This window comes from Boleophthalmus pectinirostris, unplaced genomic scaffold (assembly GCF_026225935.1).
Source record: "Boleophthalmus pectinirostris isolate CB_2022bp ecotype Guang Dong unplaced genomic scaffold, ASM2622593v1 HiC_scaffold_9, whole genome shotgun sequence".
In the NCBI taxonomy this organism is placed as follows: Eukaryota; Metazoa; Chordata; class Actinopteri; order Gobiiformes; family Gobiidae; genus Boleophthalmus; species Boleophthalmus pectinirostris.
Genome location: NW_026571541.1, coordinates 17,228,162 through 17,245,126, shown reverse-complemented (window position 1 = coordinate 17,245,126; position 16,965 = coordinate 17,228,162). Strand labels below are relative to the sequence as shown.

Sequence of the window (16,965 nt, the reverse complement as noted above, 5' to 3'; positions counted from 1 at the left end):
CTCAAATAGTATTTAACTGCTCACATAATCTGTAAAAATATTGATGGTGACTATAATGTAATATTACAAAATAATATTCAAAGTATGTTTATTACAGCCTTAAGTAGAGTACAGAATAAGCAGATTGCTACTGCAAACTTCTGTTGTGAAATACATGTTCTGAAGCAGCGTTTGCACTGCATATTTCATTCGAAGCATTGAATATTACTTGGCCTAACACACAAACTCAAATGATTATTATAGAAGAATGTTAACAATGCAAAGCGCATAATGAAGTTATTCTCACAGTCAAACATACAGGCATTCAGTAATAAGATAACCGGTTGCGCTCAGTGTTAGATGATTCAAGCATTTGCTCACAGTCCTGTTGAAATAATAAACAGCAAAATAAATTGAGCTGGTTTCATCAGGGTTTTAAATACATAACAATGCATTGTTTGCCCTTCAGTCTAAGGAGGTGATGAAAATAATGTTGGATTTACAAATGTACAAATTAGATTTCAAACATCATGAAGATCAGGAGTAGTCCATGTCCCAGTCGGCATTAAGAAAGCACTTGGGGTCCTTGGAGGACTGAAGTTCACCTCAGTGTCGATAATATGGACTCCGCGATCGAGACCGAGATCTTCTGAAACAAATAAAGAGGTATTTATGTAACAAGATCAAATCTGGCAACTGGGAGTTTCATCAGTGAGGATCAAGTTCACTCACTATCACCAAACATGATCTTAAGAGGTTACATTTAAAATACATGAATATCAAAGCTTACTTTAGATTTGAGGTCATTGCTTTTTAGATGAAAAAATGCTCCAAATGAAGTGACCTGCAAATCTACTTTACTTACAGATCTTCTCTGCCCTCCAGTGGGGACTGGGTGTAAGTACAAAGTCCCACCAATGAAGCAAGTTGACCTGTTTCTTTTTTGTTTTCATCTTTACTTTCGTCAACATGAAAACACACTACTTCGTAACTGAATTTTGTTTGGTTGATCTTTTGCTGCATTGTATGCCTTTTAAGGATGTTCTTGTAAAGTTGTGCTAAGAAACTGACTGAACAATTGAATTGAGCAATACAACCTAAAACAGGCTCAGACCACCAATTCAAATCATTAACTATTGCAGACTTCAGTGGCTTTCACTTACCTTCTATGAGAGCTGTGATCTCGACCTGAGGGATACAAAGGACATTATGAAAACATTGGCCAAATACTTCACTATCAACATCTGAGAGTCTAGTTCGAAGACACTCTAAAAATACAAATGTATTCAAATCACTGTAGGTACGGCTGTAATTGAACCTGTATTTAACACTATAGACAGTAAGGATAAAAACGGCGTCTTACTATATTTTGATGGGGAGGGCGAATGGCTGTCTCGGCCATACTGTCTTTCCCATTCATCCCGCTCCCTCTCACGGCGCTCTCGCTCTCTAGATACAGAGGTCAGGAAAGGTTAGGTAAGAGGAGTGCTCTAAGTGTGACAAAGGCGCCACACAAATTAACTGACACTTACTTCATTCGTATTTTCCGTGCCATGGCTCGAAGCTCTCCCTCACGTTCCTAGAAAGTGAAAAGATCTAACCAACAGAAAGTCGAAAAAACATTGAAAGGTGGATAGTTTTACACACCTGCCGCTTATGTTCCTGTTGTTGGATCTTGACTTGAGCAGCTTTCTTGTCAGCTTTAGCTGTGGAAAAAAAAACCCCTCTATGAACACAATTGATCCATTCGTGATTTGCAGTCTGTGCCATCTGACATCCAAATACCACTGTACCCACATTTTAATCCAAAAATCATCTGAACATTTTGATGAATGCCGTAGTAGAATGTAGTAGCAGAATTTTGAAGTAGTGCATGTACTTATTGATACTTACACTGCTTGTTAAGCGCCTTCTGCATACGCAACTTTAGCCGCTCCTGTGGGGTCATTTTGACCTGAAGGAGATAAGTTAATGTTAGAAATATTAATAGAAATTGTGTGTATTTATTATTTTAATGGCTAATAACATAACTATATCAAACATATATCAACATATCAGAAATGTTGATAATGCCTGTGTGCGCATTTTGTATAAGAAGAAATCCTGTGTAGACTGCATACCTGCTGCTTGTGCATCACAGTTAAAGACCACAACATTAATATTAATTACGCCCACAAATAAGTTAGATAAAAGACAAAACAAAAAACAAATGTGGAGGCAAAAAACTGTTGTCACTAAACGTTACCCTTTGTTTTTGTGAAACAAAAGGTTTAGATAAGAGCAATGAACCTTTGCGAAGTCATTAAACCTGGGCAAGAAATGAACTTCCAGGCAAGAGAAGCAAACAAATAGCTACAGAACCTTTCGAATGAGGTGCATACATTATAAAATATTCTGAAAGAAGTCTTCTCCATCGAGATGAGTGCTCACAAATTGTTGTGCTGCTAATACAATAAAAATGAAAACAATTATGCCATCAGTTATAAGCTTGTCATTTTTCTTAACTATGGCACTAAACAAGTTTTGCCTGCAATGTGTCCACTGTGATGTATAAAAATATCTCTGGACATCAGCCTCTACATCCCAGCCTGGTAGACAATCATGACAGCCTGTCAGGTTTGAGGGTGTGCGTAGACTTTAGTAAGAAACCCAGTTAAATTAAATTCTTACTGACTTTGGCAGCTCCCGTCTCTTTACCACCCACAGTATCAGGCCTGAAGGCAAAGGAGAACAGACATTCATTTAACATGGCTTATCTGGAAGAAAATATTGTATATGTATGGATTCACTGATGCACTTAGACAACTCACTTTCTTAACTTGTCAGAGACAGCAGTGGCGGACGGCTGTACCCCTCTGTGAGGAGGAGAGGGGCTATAGGTCTGGTGACTGGGAGACTCCGATCGGCTGTTTCCTCTGCTGCTGCGACTTCCGCGGTATGAAGCACCACGCTGTCTAGAGTCAGAGCGTGATCTGTTAAAAGCAATAAAACATTTTTGTTGAATGAGTAGTAAAAAAAAGAAGTCCTCAATTTATATTTCTAATTCTTCTCTAAATGACTCAAGATTCAATAAGACGCATGCATACCAATAAGATAGGAGGAAAATTCAGCTAAAGTGAATCAGTGACCAATGAGTCAGTTAGTGCATTGAAATAAAATATTTTAACTGACAAATTGAATAAAACATTTTAACTGATTAACTCCATCATCCCAAATCCCAACAGTACCTTGAGCGCCGATGTGAGGAGTATCGCCTCCTGTCTCTGTCTCGCTCTCTGTCTCTATCATTGGATCGAGATCTCGTCCTGTCGCGTCTTCTCCATGATCCGGAGCCTCTGCTCCGGGAGTGGGACTTGGAGCGTCGTCTTGAGCGTGAATATGAGCGCGAGCGGTTTCTGTCTCGACCACGGTCTCTTCTTCCCCTCCGCGAGTGTGACGAAGAGCGAGATGATGAGTTGGATGAGGAATCAGAGGAGGAACGAGAGCGACTGGAGGATGATCGCCGTCTTCTGCACAAATAAATAAATTAGTTTATTAACGGCACATGCCCAGCTCCTAACCTGTTTTCAAAATTGGTCTTGTCATTTTATACATGCAAAAGTTCTTTTTTCCATTTACACCACCTACCAATTTAATCTAAAATTTTGCTGTCACTTGTCAAAGACAAGTTATTATATGAAAAGCCATGAAGATGGAAAGTTACCGACCGGGAGCCCCTGCTATGACCTGCTGGATGCTGCAAGTTGGAGGCGTTATGGCCCGACTGTGGAGCAGCTGGTAGAGTTGCGACTGGGGCTTCGTCATCACTGCCTCCGAAGCTTGTGATGAAGGTGATTTTCTCAGGTCCTGGGGTCCTTGACCGAGATCGTGATTCTGAACTAGATTCAGACTCTGGTCTAAAAGATTTGAAATCAAATGTTAAGAACAATAAATAATATTTTGAAATGAAGTACAAAAGAATCAGCATACCGCTTGTAAGGATCATAGGTTGGACTGTCTCTTCTGGCATAGCTAATGACAAAAAAGAAAACAAAAAGTTACCAAAATTGATTTGGCTGATCAAACTAAAAAGAAAAGAATAGCACCTGGGTGGACTGATTTGTCTCCCTTTCAGCCTTTTTTCTCTGAACTCTCTCCTTTGACGGCGAGAACGTCGGCCCTAATGTGAAGAAAAACAACAAAAAACATAATGTAAAGGGACAGTAGTATGAAAACGTGGGAAATATAAGAAATGATCATTTTCATACAGAGTACATTGCTTTTTCTGCTTCCAGGGCCTTGGCATGTTTAATGGCCTCTACCTCTTCCTTGTCTTTCCTCAACATTCTAGAAACAGCAATAATGCAAATTTAAGAATACATTGCAAACCGAATATGCATGCTTTCCCACATTTATTCATAAAAGCAACAAGTAAATAAGAATACAGTGATTTCCCTTGAGTGCATTGAAATAAAACCTATATAACATTTTTATATCCTTTTCTAAATTTTAAAAGGGTTGTGAATCCATTTAACTTCAATGGTTTACATCTTAAAACTTCCATTTATATACTAGCATGAGGGGCATTAGTAGTGGTGTGATAACATAAGTTTTAAACATTAACCTACATTATGTTCATCCTTTAGAGAAGATATATGTTGAGGACATTAGCTAAATAACAGCAGCATGACACCTGCAAATAGCAGTTTTTGTAAAGAATCAAACCATGTGAGAGAAAGACAATACCTGACAAAGTCTCCTTCAGCCATACCGTATGGAGTTGCAATTTTATTGAGGTCCAACAGCTGTTCTTCATTCAACTCGTCAACATCTACTTCTACATCTGTGGATTAAGAAAACTCAAAGTCAGTGACATCTCAAATTACCTTTCTTATACATAAAATACTGTTAATTTATATGATAAATGTGTCCATTTATTAACATACCTATATCAGGTATACCCTCATCTTCCTCTGATTCACTATTTTCTGAGTCATCTTCCTCTTTGTCTGGCTGAGGCTCAGGCTGTGTCACAGTGCTGTCCTCATAAATATAACCAATGCTTGCTTTCTTCTCTGTGAGTCTGAAAAAAAAAACAGACTTGGTCAAAACAAATGTCAAATGAACATTAACAATTTTAACATACTTTTTCTTCTCATCCTCATTTGGTTTGGGTAGCCCTCCATAGAGTTCATCCAAATAAATCTGATATAAACATTGCTCTTCGGAGACTTGGAGGAGAAAAGAAAATTAAAATAAATATCTCACAAAATTGCACATATACCTACTGATAATGTTAAAACAAGGATTTCTGTAGAATACTTACTGTTAGCAAAGTCATTTTGCACTAAACCTCTATATCTTTCATAATTGCACTTCCTCTCCTCCATTTCTTGCTCTGGTGTTCTGTAATTTAGATGATTGTAATTGTTCATTTTGGCAAAACATTTCTTTTTCACATTCTTAAATTGTGTTGTTTAATATATACTTACTGGTCATCAACTTCTGAAGGATTGTAAACTGGGATGTAGTCCAGATGAGCTCTCACATCAAATCTGTCAATCATGTTACTGGTATCACCTTGCCATGGCATCCTGAGACAATAAAAGAGACCTTGCCCGTCAGTGTGTCTTCAGTAAGAAAGGTGCTCATTCTTCGAGTTCTTACATGTTGATTGGACTTTCTGCTGCTAGAGCCACAGCAGGATCTAGATGGATCTTATAAGCACGACCATGGACCTGAAGAAATTGGGCTGGATCTTTTTTCTGTGAAGAAACAGTAAGATTATTCATATATATTTTAATTGCAATTTATATAGACTTTTCGGTGTTGCCCAAAACTTAGCTAGTGTGTGAAAATGATCTTTTAAAGTTTGTTGAGCAATAAATTTAAGTTTAACTTACAATCTTTTCATAATATTCTCGCCGTCTCTCGCCTCTGCGTTTGTAGTCAACCATCATACCGCGAAGCTTGCGCTCATGTTTGCGGGCCTCCTGCCACATGACGGCTCCGCTGGGGGTGGGGGCGCGGCGGGGCACGGCTGCTGTGGAAAGTCAACACAAACATTGAAAAAAAAATCAATAGAACCCATATTTTTGTCAGTCACAGAGACACAGGAATGCAACATCTCGGTGAACTGTAACGTACTTAACAAAAACCTCTACATGCAGTAATACTGTACAAAGAAATGTTTGGCACAGTTAGTATGCCAATGTCTTTGTGTCATTGGCCAAGCCTAGGTGGGTTATTTTTAACTGAGAAAAGGACTTGATTAACGCTACATTCTGGCCTGTATGTTTGTTGTGGACTGGCCTGTGCATATGGCATTGATGCACCATTGCTAACAGCTAACCTATGCGCTCTTGTTAGCGCACTCTTCAAAATAAGTGTTAACACGCGACTTTAGACTGAAACACAGAAGCTACGCGGTTTATAAAAATTATGCTAAACAAGCTCCAGTAAAGACATTTGAGAAACATTGACGTTAAAATGCGGCCTTGTGGTGCATGTAGCTCAGTTTTAGCTTAGCATAACAAGGCTAACGTTAACCAGCAGATAAAACCTTTCATATAAACATTTTATAATAAGGTACAACGTATGCATGGCTGTAATTATATTAAGTAGTTATATACCTGTTTTGTTGAACACTAACAGATAATGGAGGGAGTTGAGCTTATTAACTACAGCGGTACTGTAGTCAGTGCGGGTGGGTGGCACACACCTCCAGTTTGTCCTCTACACGCGGCAGAGTCTGCCGCACGGGGGCGCACCTCTCCCACTACAGCGAAGGTTACCACAGTCTACACAATGAGGCTATGATCTACAGATATAATACTATCCTCCTCCAACCAAACTCTTATCGGACTTTCTTTTTACACCGTTGGCCTGAACTACCTGTGGTATGCCATAATGCCCCTCAGCAGAAGTCAATAAATTATATAGGCATAGATAGGCCTTTCCTGTGGTTTATAATATTGTATTTATTGAGATAGGTTGCATCTTAAAAAATAATGTCCACAAGATGTCACTGTCAGACAGGTAGCCAATTTTCTGATCATTTAATTATATATATATGTATATAAGTAAGCTGCACAATGCAGAAAGAAGTGTGTAGCTAGACTACAGTAGACAATTTAATCTTGACAAACAATAGGCTGTATGCTTTGAAACATGGTCTTCTAACACGATGCTTCACTTGTGCCTGGGACTGACATCAATGGATACATTGCCTGTTATGTTTGTACAAGTGTCAAATGTTGCACTGTCACATTCATTTACTGGTTATGATCTTTCATTAACAGTATATTAAAATTTGCTTTCACCAAAAGTAAGGCTGTAGTTAAAAGTGCATAATCTTGGGAAAATTGACCACATCTAGTTGTTAAATGAACTTTTATTACAAACCACATGTGCTTGATGTAATACAATTATAATTTTAGACCAAACAGTACAAAAGGGACATCAATATGTACAGTATATTTATATACAATAACATCTTTACATATTTATGAAAAATCATACATCTTTCACAACTGCAGTTTTACAGAAACATCAGTCAGGCAACAGTGTATAGTGTATAAAAAAGGCCAGCAAACCTTTGAACGTGCATTTATTTGACCAGTAATCTATTCAAATTTAAATTTCAGTCTTCATACATTCATAAAACACATGTCAGTCTTTCCACAGTGACCTACAGGTTCAATCAGGCAACAAAGTTCATTATAAATAAGAATTTGTTCAGTCCTGCCCAGAGACTTCCAGTGGCATCAAAGATTGGCCATCGAACCCTGTCCTTGATCAGTGTCAGGCACTCAGCGGCGTAACAGAAAGTCTCCAGAAACAGTTGTAGTGAAACATCATTGGCCTCATGTAGTCCACCACAATGAATACACCTTAAGACATTGACCTTATTAGCAGCATTTAGCTTTCAAAAAGGTTCAAAAAGTCAATTCATTTAATTAACTGCAACAATGACACTGTGCTCCCGCATCACACCTCCAGCTCTTGGTTTTCTGTGTAGTGGATTCGGTTGAGTTTCTCCCTCTCCTGATTTGAAATGTCCAGTTTGTGGGAGTGCAGTGGCTTGAGTGCTGGGGAGGGCTGTGAAGGAGCAGGAGAAGGAGGAAGAGTGAGTTCAATCTCTTCGTAGCAGTGAGAGGCAGGCGTGACAGCAGTAGCGTTGGTCAGAGGGGCTGTAGGAGGCACAAGTGGTACAGGGCGGTCCACATTTCTGATGAGGTTGACAAACTCCCTCTGGTTGTTGATGCCTTCCTCTGGTGGGACTGCCTGCTGCTTTTTCCTCTTGTGATGGAGATGAGAGGCGATGAGAGCACAAGCGGCACATCCACAGACAGTGACCAAAGCCAAGATACCCACAAGTACCATGTAGAAGCTCAGGCCACTGTGAGTTGTGTCAGACATAGCATCTGCACATATAATAAGAAGTAATGTTACCACTTTATAATTAGGCTACATCCTAATTAACCCTAATAAAGCATGGACAAAGACTTAATAATGAACAAATAGTTTCTAATCATTCAGGTACCCTATAGCACTACGTAATGAAAGGGTTAGGCTTTAGATTAATTATTAAATTGGACTCATTCTTAATCTGTTGAATTATACCTTTGTTCATTCTTTATTAGGGCCATTAAAGTGTAGTTATTATAAAATGTCACCTAAGTAGAAGTTGTAACAATAAGTCTTGATTGTTTATACATGTTTAGATACACTATGATGTTTCTTACCAGGACAATGCAGGCCAATACAAGGGGTTTTCAGGGTCATACATTCATTTCCATAATATCCTTCAGGACAGATGCACATATACCTGCCTTCTGAGCTGTGGCAGGGCATGCCTTGTTTGCAGGGGTTGGGCTTACATGGATCTAGTGCAAACTGAAGTAAAGATGTTTACAAAAACGTTACCATGGGATTTTGTGAGATACTTATATTTATACAATTGGAAAGAATGAGAATGATAGTTTAACATTTCAGCCCATTCAACATCAGCTAACACCTTCTATATTTACCTCACAGTAGGTTCCTTCGTATCCAAAGGGGCAGGTGCAAGTTGGATTCCTTCTATCCTTTGTAACGCACTGTCCTCCATTTTGGCAGGGGAAACTCGCACATGGATTTTGGCCTTCTTGACAGTATTTTCCAGAAAAACCAAGAGGACACTGACATCTCGACCCTGAGACTAGATCCTATAATGCAATAACAATAAACTTTATTGTCCAATCAGTACAGTTTATTTTCTTTTTATGGGTTCAGAGTTTTACAATATAAACATTACCTCACAAAGACCACCATTCAAACATAAATCTTGACAGCTGTTGTTTCCTGAAAGTTAAGCCATAAAAAACAATGCGTTTGTGTATCAGTTTAATTGCCGGACCTTAATGCAAAATCCACATCTAATTATATGTGTCAAGATGACCCTTAAACTCACTTATATCACAGTTAGGCCCTGTCCATCCAGGAAGACAGTCACACAAATATAGTCCAATCAAATTGCGACAGGAGCGGGCATGGACACAGATGTTGAGTTCGCATTCGTTGGTGTCTAAAAATAATATGAAATAGATGTAACTGTCAAGTATGATTAAAAAAAAAAAAAAAGAATAAAAAACAGAAACACTTTCAAGCTTAACTGTAGAAGAATAATGTGGATTAATCATTGCCAATACACTTACACATTTCTAGACTATTAAACATTAAAATGCAATCAGGAATCCTAGCCATAATTAAACCATTAAGACAAACAAGCATGCAAATTCTTTTATCTGTGCAGCACATCATATGGTGTCATCTTTTCTCCAAGCTCACTAAGCCATCTTTTAGCCGCTGGTAAAGCCCAAGTTAAATTTCATTTTGAAGTTGTAATAAGAAGCCCATCAGTAATTATTTGATTAGATATTATGTTAATTTTGGCATTTGGTATTTTGGGATGTTTATAATGTATCCTGTAATCCTTATTCTTTTGCAAAGGAGAAATTCAATTTGGTCAACTGGACAAAAGTTTTTTTGATCATTTTGCATCTCATGCAAGCTGCTTCTTCAGTATGGGTCAGATTGCTGGTAAACACTGTCTTATATCTGCCTAAGGCGAGGATCAAACTACACTAAAACTACTCTGGAACTAACACACCTACTTGTTTACGTCTTTTGTTTGTTAGCTAGGCCTATTGAGCTGCACTACGTGAGAACTGTGCCTGAGTCATATTAGCATAATCATTCAGGCCCCTGATGGATGCTTTCACACCTCTGAAAATATAATAGTTTTCTCTGTTTTGATTTAGGTCTGAGGATGGAGTTGAGGATGATGTCTGAGCCCTCCATTTCTGTTCAAAGATGGATTGTCTTTCCTAACAAAAATAGCCTCTTTAACTCCTCTCTCTAAACACTATTGTCTTATTCTGTTGCTCATTCAATTGAACCAAATGGCTCTCACTGTGTGGGTCTAGTGTTGATAGACTTCATCAGTTTGTATGTAATCCTGGGGGCTGCTGACCTGTGATGTGGAACTACAGAGGGTTACCAAGTGTCACAGTGACATATTACTGTAAGAGGCAGCAGTGGGTTTGGCCTGTCACTCTGAAAAATGTCATGCTTCTTCTTTCATACCCCCAGCTTCTGTATACCTCAGAAGTTGTCTGTGCATTAGAGACTTCATCCCTTCGGACCATACATATCAGGCCTGTCGACAGAAATTTGGGGGGCCCAGGGCAGGAAGCCTCATATAGGGCCCCCTCTAATATACATTTATAGGAAGAGGGACCAGTTCTGAGCCCCTACTACCCTGGGCCCCGGGGACAACAGACCCCTTTGTCCCCCCTGCGTACTGCCCTGATACATATTAATATTAGTGAAAAGTAGCCCACAGAAACAAGTCACTGCATTGTCACCGCACTTTTGCAACAACTGGCAGGCTGTTGCCTAATAGTTGGCAAAATTTTTTCCCGTGAGAATTTAACACTGTAGCTCTAGTTCAGGAAGTAGAACTATTTCCAGATAGAGTGACAGTCTAGAATAGTCTATTAGCAGATAATATCCTGCATTACTTGTGTCATACTTGTGTCATACTTGTGTATTACATAAAACGTCACTTGTCCCTAACATTCACTTCTTACAGTAGTTGTCCAAATCAGTTTAATCTTTTCTCCTTATGACCTCTTGTATATAGCTGAAATATATTTGTGCTACTATCTTTTTATATATTTTTTTTATTTTTACTTGTACATATATTTTTATATAATTATGCTTTATTTGACCAGCCTCTTGTTATTTTTGCTACTTATTTTGAATTTATTACCATGTATATTTTTGCTCTTTGTTATTATATTATATTGTGATCTGTGACCTACTGTGTCCAAATAATTTCCTTTGTAGATCAGTAAAGTTTGTTTAAGTATATCTCCAAAATGTAAGGTGCAATTTTTAACACAATATTTTAAACTATTTATTGTTTTTTATATTGCTGATAACCTGGAACTGCGTACAGTGTTTCGTTTCTGTGTATTTTTTCAAAATGAATGAAATGACAAATAAATTCTGATTCTGATTCTGATTGATTCTGCCCTATGCACTGACCGAGCTGGCACGTCCTGCCACTCCACCCCGGGGGACACAGGCAGCGGAACCCTCCCGGAGTCTCTTCACACGTGGAGCCTTCGCCACACGGCTGCCGGTCACACTGCTTCACTGCTGCAAACACACACACGTAGACATTAACCACTCAGCTGTGTAATAGAATTGTGTGTGTGCGGACGGATACTGTGTGATGTGTGTGTCTGTGCCTATGTGGTATTAGCATGCTTTATTCATCTCTCTGTCACTCAGGCTGCTGTGCAATCACTGATAAATACAAGTGTCTGAACTGTATATTTATCTGACACCTCGCTCCACAGCGGAAAATTGGTGTTTACCACAAAATAAATGAAAACATCATGGGAATTCATAAGAAATGCAAGTAAAATAAAATTGCTGTTTGTGTAGAAAAATAGTTTCAAACATAAAGTGCATATTTATTAGAATGTAGTATCCTTTCGTTTCCCATGGATCTCCAAATGTGTCTCTCATAATGTCTCTCATAACACACTTGCCTAGTGAGTAACCTCACAGAAAAGCCATTTTCCACGCTCCTGGCCCCAGTTCACACAGCTTAATAACCGTCTGGCTAAAACTAGAAGTAATAACATACAAAGTCTTTAATTAATGTGGGTTATTTATAAATCCTGTCTGAAACAGTGCTGTGTATGTTGTGGTCATTCCTAACAATCTTCTCCTGTGTATTCCCCTGAGAGACCCACAACATATATACACATAAACAGATAGACAACCGCCTCCAACATTTAATCGCGCATTGAGAAACAAATACCAACAGAGTGCATCCAAAGTAAATACAAGCTACTTTTTCACTGTTATGCATGAGTGAAATGCTTGTGGTCAGGGATGTTCACCATGATGGAGGTTAGATGGATTTATGACCCACACAAAGCATTGTCTGTTTGTTTGAGTTACATCCCCATTAACTACTGTAGCATTTGAGTCAAAACAAGGGCATGGTTGAACCTTTGCTAAATTTTAAAAATAAAGCTGGAAGCCCCTAGAGAGGTTAGGTCAAGAATAAGAGCCCATCTATTCACTCATGACCAACAGAGATCTTATCCAATAGGCTGCCATATCATCAAGTGTTTCACAATGTAAAATAACAAACATTGTTAGCTTTCCTTTATTTTTGGCAGAGACGGAAGTAATGATCCTTAAATATCTGCAACACAAATTAAACCTTTAAAATGTAGATTCTGCATATTTTAACTGACACAACATACAATTAAATTGCTTTTAAATGAACAAATGCAGTCATAGCTATCTCAAATAAATGAAATGTGTTTTTTTTTGGTGAAAATTGCAGAATCTAATAATTGCGTAAGGGAACAAATTATATGTCAAGGCGTCAGTCTTATTACAAGATTGCTTTGTTTTGGTAAACACCGGAATAAATAGTCCTGCAGCAGATACACAGCATTTTGCATTTCCCCCATAGAGAAACAAATCAAGCCAATCAGTCCCAGGAAAAAACAAAGGTCTCAAAACATGGCTGAAGCCCTTTCCTCAGTGTAGCAAAACAAAACTGTTGATTTTCTAGTTAATAGATGCTTTGGTTTGGCATTAACTGAGTGTGAGAAAAAGGGCGAGGCAGGTTTTTGAGTAGTTCTGATTCTGTTTGTGTTCACTGTAGCTTTCTTTGTCCAAATGATGTGAGTGAGACACTGGTTCTGATCCAATAACAACTAATCAAGACTTCCAACAGCAATGATGTGACACCTACTGATTATTCTGTGTGTGACTCACCTTGTGCACAGGTGAGACCCGTCCAGCCGTCTGCGCAGGTGCAGCTGAAGCCAGAGGGGTTCTCCTGACAGGTTCCTCCATTCAAACATGGAGATGACAAACACGCGTGCTCCACTGAACAAAAGAATTAAGACGAAGAAATATGAGCTTCATCAGGACAAACTAAAGACTCTGTCAGTAACAAACTCACCATTTTCACAGTTGCGCCCTTTAAACCCATCTTGACATTCACACTGGTACTCGTTGGGCTCAGTGTTAGTGCATGTCCCTCCGTTCTTACAGGGCTGATGGGTGCCACAGTAGTTCAGATCTGTAATATATAGAGTATTGTACTTAATATGAATTCTATGGCGACCAGTGTAACCCTGACTGTGCAGGCCTGTAGCTGCAGGCCTTTGTTTTCAGGCTGATTACAGCTCTGCACTAATGATCTCTTATGTGCCCGCGGTGCTTTTGTCTCACTGCAGAAACAGCACAGGACCCCACCTATTTGAGAGCTCTGCCTTGCTCACTTTCATTTCACCCAAGGCTATCGACTTTCCTCTACACAATGTGGTGTCCCCTGGGCAGTTCTCAGGCTGTGACAGAAGCGGGAGGTGGGGAGCTCCCATGCAGAGAGAATGTGGGGGAACTTCTCAACACTTTGGTGCCAAAAACTTGGTGAGTCAGGTAATGTATGTGGGATCTGAACAACCACACCTTTAGTACTAACACTGTGGACATCAAACAGTATAAACACACATCTTTTATCTTTATAGAGTCATAATATCCTGGAAAGATTAACAGTCAAGGATTTTAAGCACAACAGCAGTTTGTACCTTTGTCACAGAGCAGTCCTCCCCAGTTGACATCACAGACGCACTGCCAGGGCTCGGTACAGCTCCCGTACATGCAGCCCGGAAACGTCGTACACTTGTCGCACAGCGCTCCCATCCAGCCATAATGACACCTACATCACAACAGGCTGTTTGAACAGATGGCAAGCGTCTACATCCGCCTCATGTGTTGATATTTGATCAGACAGCCTTTTATAGGGGGTCCAGTCAAAGTGGGAATCACAATACTCACTTGCATTCACCCGGTTCGTTGCAGTAGCCGTGAAGCTGGTTACACCCTTGCTTACACACAGCTGTGAACACACATAAAAAAAAGATATTAAAGACAAACTATGGACTAGCATTAAGTCTGTAATGGCTTTACAGAGCGTGGAAACCTGTAATTTTGATTATGTTAAGAGATATCACTAGATTTACTAAACACGCAGTATAATAACAATAATCTAAACATTCAAAACCACAAAACTCCCACCATGTGAATCTATTCATAAAAGTTATTTGAAAAACTTGCAAGGAAATCATGTTCCTTGTGTGTAAATCTGCAGGGGGTAATAGAAAGACAGTAACCTATGATTCAAATTTCCTGCTCCTCTCCGAGCCAATCAACTACCTGCTGAGGAGGAAGTCAAAGAAGTGTGAAAGGGGCGAAGTGGGCAGGACGGCAGGATGTCCTTAAACTAGCTGTGTGTCCTTCGGGAGTCCCATAATTTTCACTCTGACTTCCTCCCCTTACTTTAAACACTGGATTAATGGCTCTGGTCCAAGGTCACACAAGTGGGTCATCCAGCTGATGAGCCATAGACATGGAAAAAGAGCTGCATAAGGTCAAGCTCAGGGACTGTGGGCTTCTCAAACTGTAGAATACTGTAGTCATATCTCTGTTTTATGCAAAGTCAAAGTGATAGTCATATTGTGAGACTGTTGATACGGTGATAACTCAGTGCTGCCTATATTCATACCTTAAGGTGTGTAACTGTTTAACTTGTTGGTTGGGGTCCGTCAACTATTTGTTTCTATGAATATGTCACTGGTCTGCCTGGAATATTCCACAGTATGATATTAAACAGTTGCTTTTATAGCTCAAAAATACCTAGAAAATTTGTAATTTGGTCTGCTTTGCTCTCCATGAAGATAGAAATGTTTAAAGCCACACTGTGAAACATTCCAGACAAAGCAATAACATCTCCATGGAGAAAAACATTTGATGGATCCCATGCCAGAAAAATTGATTTAGTCAACAACAAAAAGATACATTTAAGCAGTGCCATGAATAAGGATGTCATCAAATGATAGTGATAATTTACGTCAGAATATGATAATAAGAGCTAAAAGAAAATAAGATAATTGTGAAAACTGAAATTCCAAAATTTAAGTTAATATTCCAAATGTTTGACTTCCTAAAGCTAGTCATCATATATTAGTATAGGCATTACTGATCTAGTAGTGAAACTCAAAGTAAATTAAGGATTTCACAATGGTCACATTGACAGTGATTGTGAATAATCACTGATGTTTCTTCTCAAAGTAATAGAGTAATATTCAGATTAAGTAATTAGTAAAATCTGATATCATGACATCTCAAACCAGAGTATTGTGTGTTTCTACCTTCTTTACACTCAGGACCAGTCCAGCCGTCGATGCAAACCTTAGAGCCATTGGGGTCACATTTGAAGTGTCCAAAAAAGTCATCTCGAGCTCGGCAGAACTTGTTGCAGAAGGGTCCGTAGTAGTTGGAGTCACAGCGAAAGCGCAGTCGATACTCAAGACTGAGGGTCCGGCCATGGGCACGGTAAACCTGCCACTGCTCACCGGGGTTCAGCATGGAGGACAACAAGATCCTCTCAATCAGCTGACCTGGATAAATTTACCAGCAACAAACTATGAGCATCATACACAAATATTTGTATTTATTTATGAGCATCATACACAATTATTTGTATTTATTTATTTATTTTTATGATTAATCAAATGTGTTAATTCTTCTTTAAAAAAAATACCACAGTGTATCAGTAGTTATTTGAGCTGGTCGCAGTTAGTATGTAGCAAAACAGACATGGAAATCAGGGCTTTTGAGATTCTAAGTAACACAATATATACATCAAATAAACTTGTTAGTTAATGCTATCTAATATGTAAATATATGTATGCAAGCTTTCCATAAATTCAATAAAACAATAAAAGCAGTGGAATATGCGCTATAATCAGACAAACTGACTTATACTAAACGGTTCAATTAATTTGACACAAAGCTGCCACTGTGGAGTACAGAAGACATTTATTAGCTGGAGGACCATTATGTGAAGGATACTCCACCCCAGGGGACATGAGAGGCCCGGGGCGGCTCTGGCCACCACGGCTCTGACCCAGGGGGTTTCCCAGAGGCGCTCTCATTCCCAACTCAGTCACTAATCCTCCACAAAGCATTAAACATACAAAGCAATGAGAATGTGCTGCTCTGTATGGATGTGTGTTTTAGAGAAGGCAGTGGGAATGAATACAAGAGAAAGCCAGGGACATAGGAGCAAAGCAAACATACGAGAGGTTACGCGACTTAATTACAATATAAGGAGAGTTCCTAATAACGTAGACCAAAATAGTAATATAACTCAAAATAATGCAAAATATAGAAAATAATGTAAAGGTTTTATCCAGTTTATGTACAGGACATGTGATACACATCCAATTTGCAGACCAAATTATAATTATTATTATTTTAAAGAAAAGAAAAATATATGGACTATGAAGAGCAAACATTGTTCACGTTTTATGTAAAATTATTGCAAATCATTCTTAATTTGAATACTGGGCTAGC

At 38.9% G+C, this 16,965-nt stretch overlaps 2 protein-coding genes across 10 annotated transcripts in view; both read right to left on the bottom strand.

The window, feature by feature from the left end:
• Positions 1-71: 71 nt before the first annotated feature.
• Positions 72-6,732, bottom strand: clasrp (CLK4-associating serine/arginine rich protein). 6 transcript variants are annotated; one of them, XM_020928502.2, is made up of 21 exons: positions 6,591-6,732; positions 5,862-6,001; positions 5,626-5,723; positions 5,451-5,552; positions 5,285-5,364; positions 5,105-5,189; positions 4,905-5,041; positions 4,705-4,801; positions 4,227-4,305; positions 4,065-4,138; positions 3,949-3,990; positions 3,687-3,875; positions 3,207-3,488; positions 2,790-2,951; positions 2,654-2,693; positions 1,873-1,933; positions 1,627-1,685; positions 1,512-1,558; positions 1,343-1,428; positions 1,143-1,167; positions 72-628 (listed from the first exon to the last, which is right to left on the bottom strand). In XM_020928502.2, the coding sequence occupies exons 2-21, from the start codon at positions 5,958-5,960 to the stop codon at positions 586-588; spliced, it is 1,887 nt and encodes a 628-aa protein (XP_020784161.1). In that variant the 5' UTR covers positions 5,961-6,001; positions 6,591-6,732; the 3' UTR covers positions 72-585. The 6 variants fall into 6 exon arrangements, 4 of the variants coding, with proteins under 4 accessions (XP_020784161.1, XP_055003784.1, XP_055003786.1 ...); XM_055147809.1 differs by having other exon boundaries at positions 3,683-3,875; positions 3,949-4,138; XM_055147811.1 differs by having other exon boundaries at positions 72-625; positions 3,683-3,875; positions 3,949-4,138.
• A 617-nt stretch (positions 6,733-7,349) lies between these two features.
• The window catches only part of LOC110163689 (protein jagged-1b), a 31,069-nt gene continuing 21,453 nt past the window's right edge, over positions 7,350-16,965 (bottom strand). For 3 of the 4 annotated variants that reach the window (XM_020928698.2, XM_055167027.1, XM_055167028.1), the window contains exons 4-14: positions 15,759-16,007; positions 14,386-14,446; positions 14,136-14,266; positions 13,508-13,627; positions 13,318-13,431; positions 11,554-11,667; positions 9,413-9,526; positions 9,257-9,303; positions 8,991-9,167; positions 8,706-8,856; positions 7,350-8,384 (exon numbers count right to left, since the gene is read on the bottom strand). In XM_020928698.2, the coding sequence (XP_020784357.2) occupies positions 7,948-8,384; positions 8,706-8,856; positions 8,991-9,167; positions 9,257-9,303; positions 9,413-9,526; positions 11,554-11,667; positions 13,318-13,431; positions 13,508-13,627; positions 14,136-14,266; positions 14,386-14,446; positions 15,759-16,007 (1,715 nt within the window). In that variant the 3' untranslated portion in view covers positions 7,350-7,947. The remainder of the gene's footprint in view (positions 8,385-8,705; positions 8,857-8,990; positions 9,168-9,256; positions 9,304-9,412; positions 9,527-11,553; positions 11,668-13,317; positions 13,432-13,507; positions 13,628-14,135; positions 14,267-14,385; positions 14,447-15,758; positions 16,008-16,965) is intronic. The other variant, XM_055167026.1, reaches the window with a different exon arrangement.

Coding starts and splice junctions, on each gene's coding strand:
- clasrp (XM_055147809.1), bottom strand. CDS start 5,960: ATGTGGCAGGAGGCCCGCAAACATGAGCGCAAGCTTCGCGGTATGATG. Junction 3,876..3,948: donor ACCTATGATCCTTACAAGCG/GTATGCTGATTC, acceptor CAAATCTTTTAG/ACCAGAGTCTGAATCTAGTT. Junction 2,694..2,789: donor GTCTCTGACAAGTTAAGAAA/GTGAGTTGTCTA, acceptor CTTTGCCTTCAG/GCCTGATACTGTGGGTGGTA.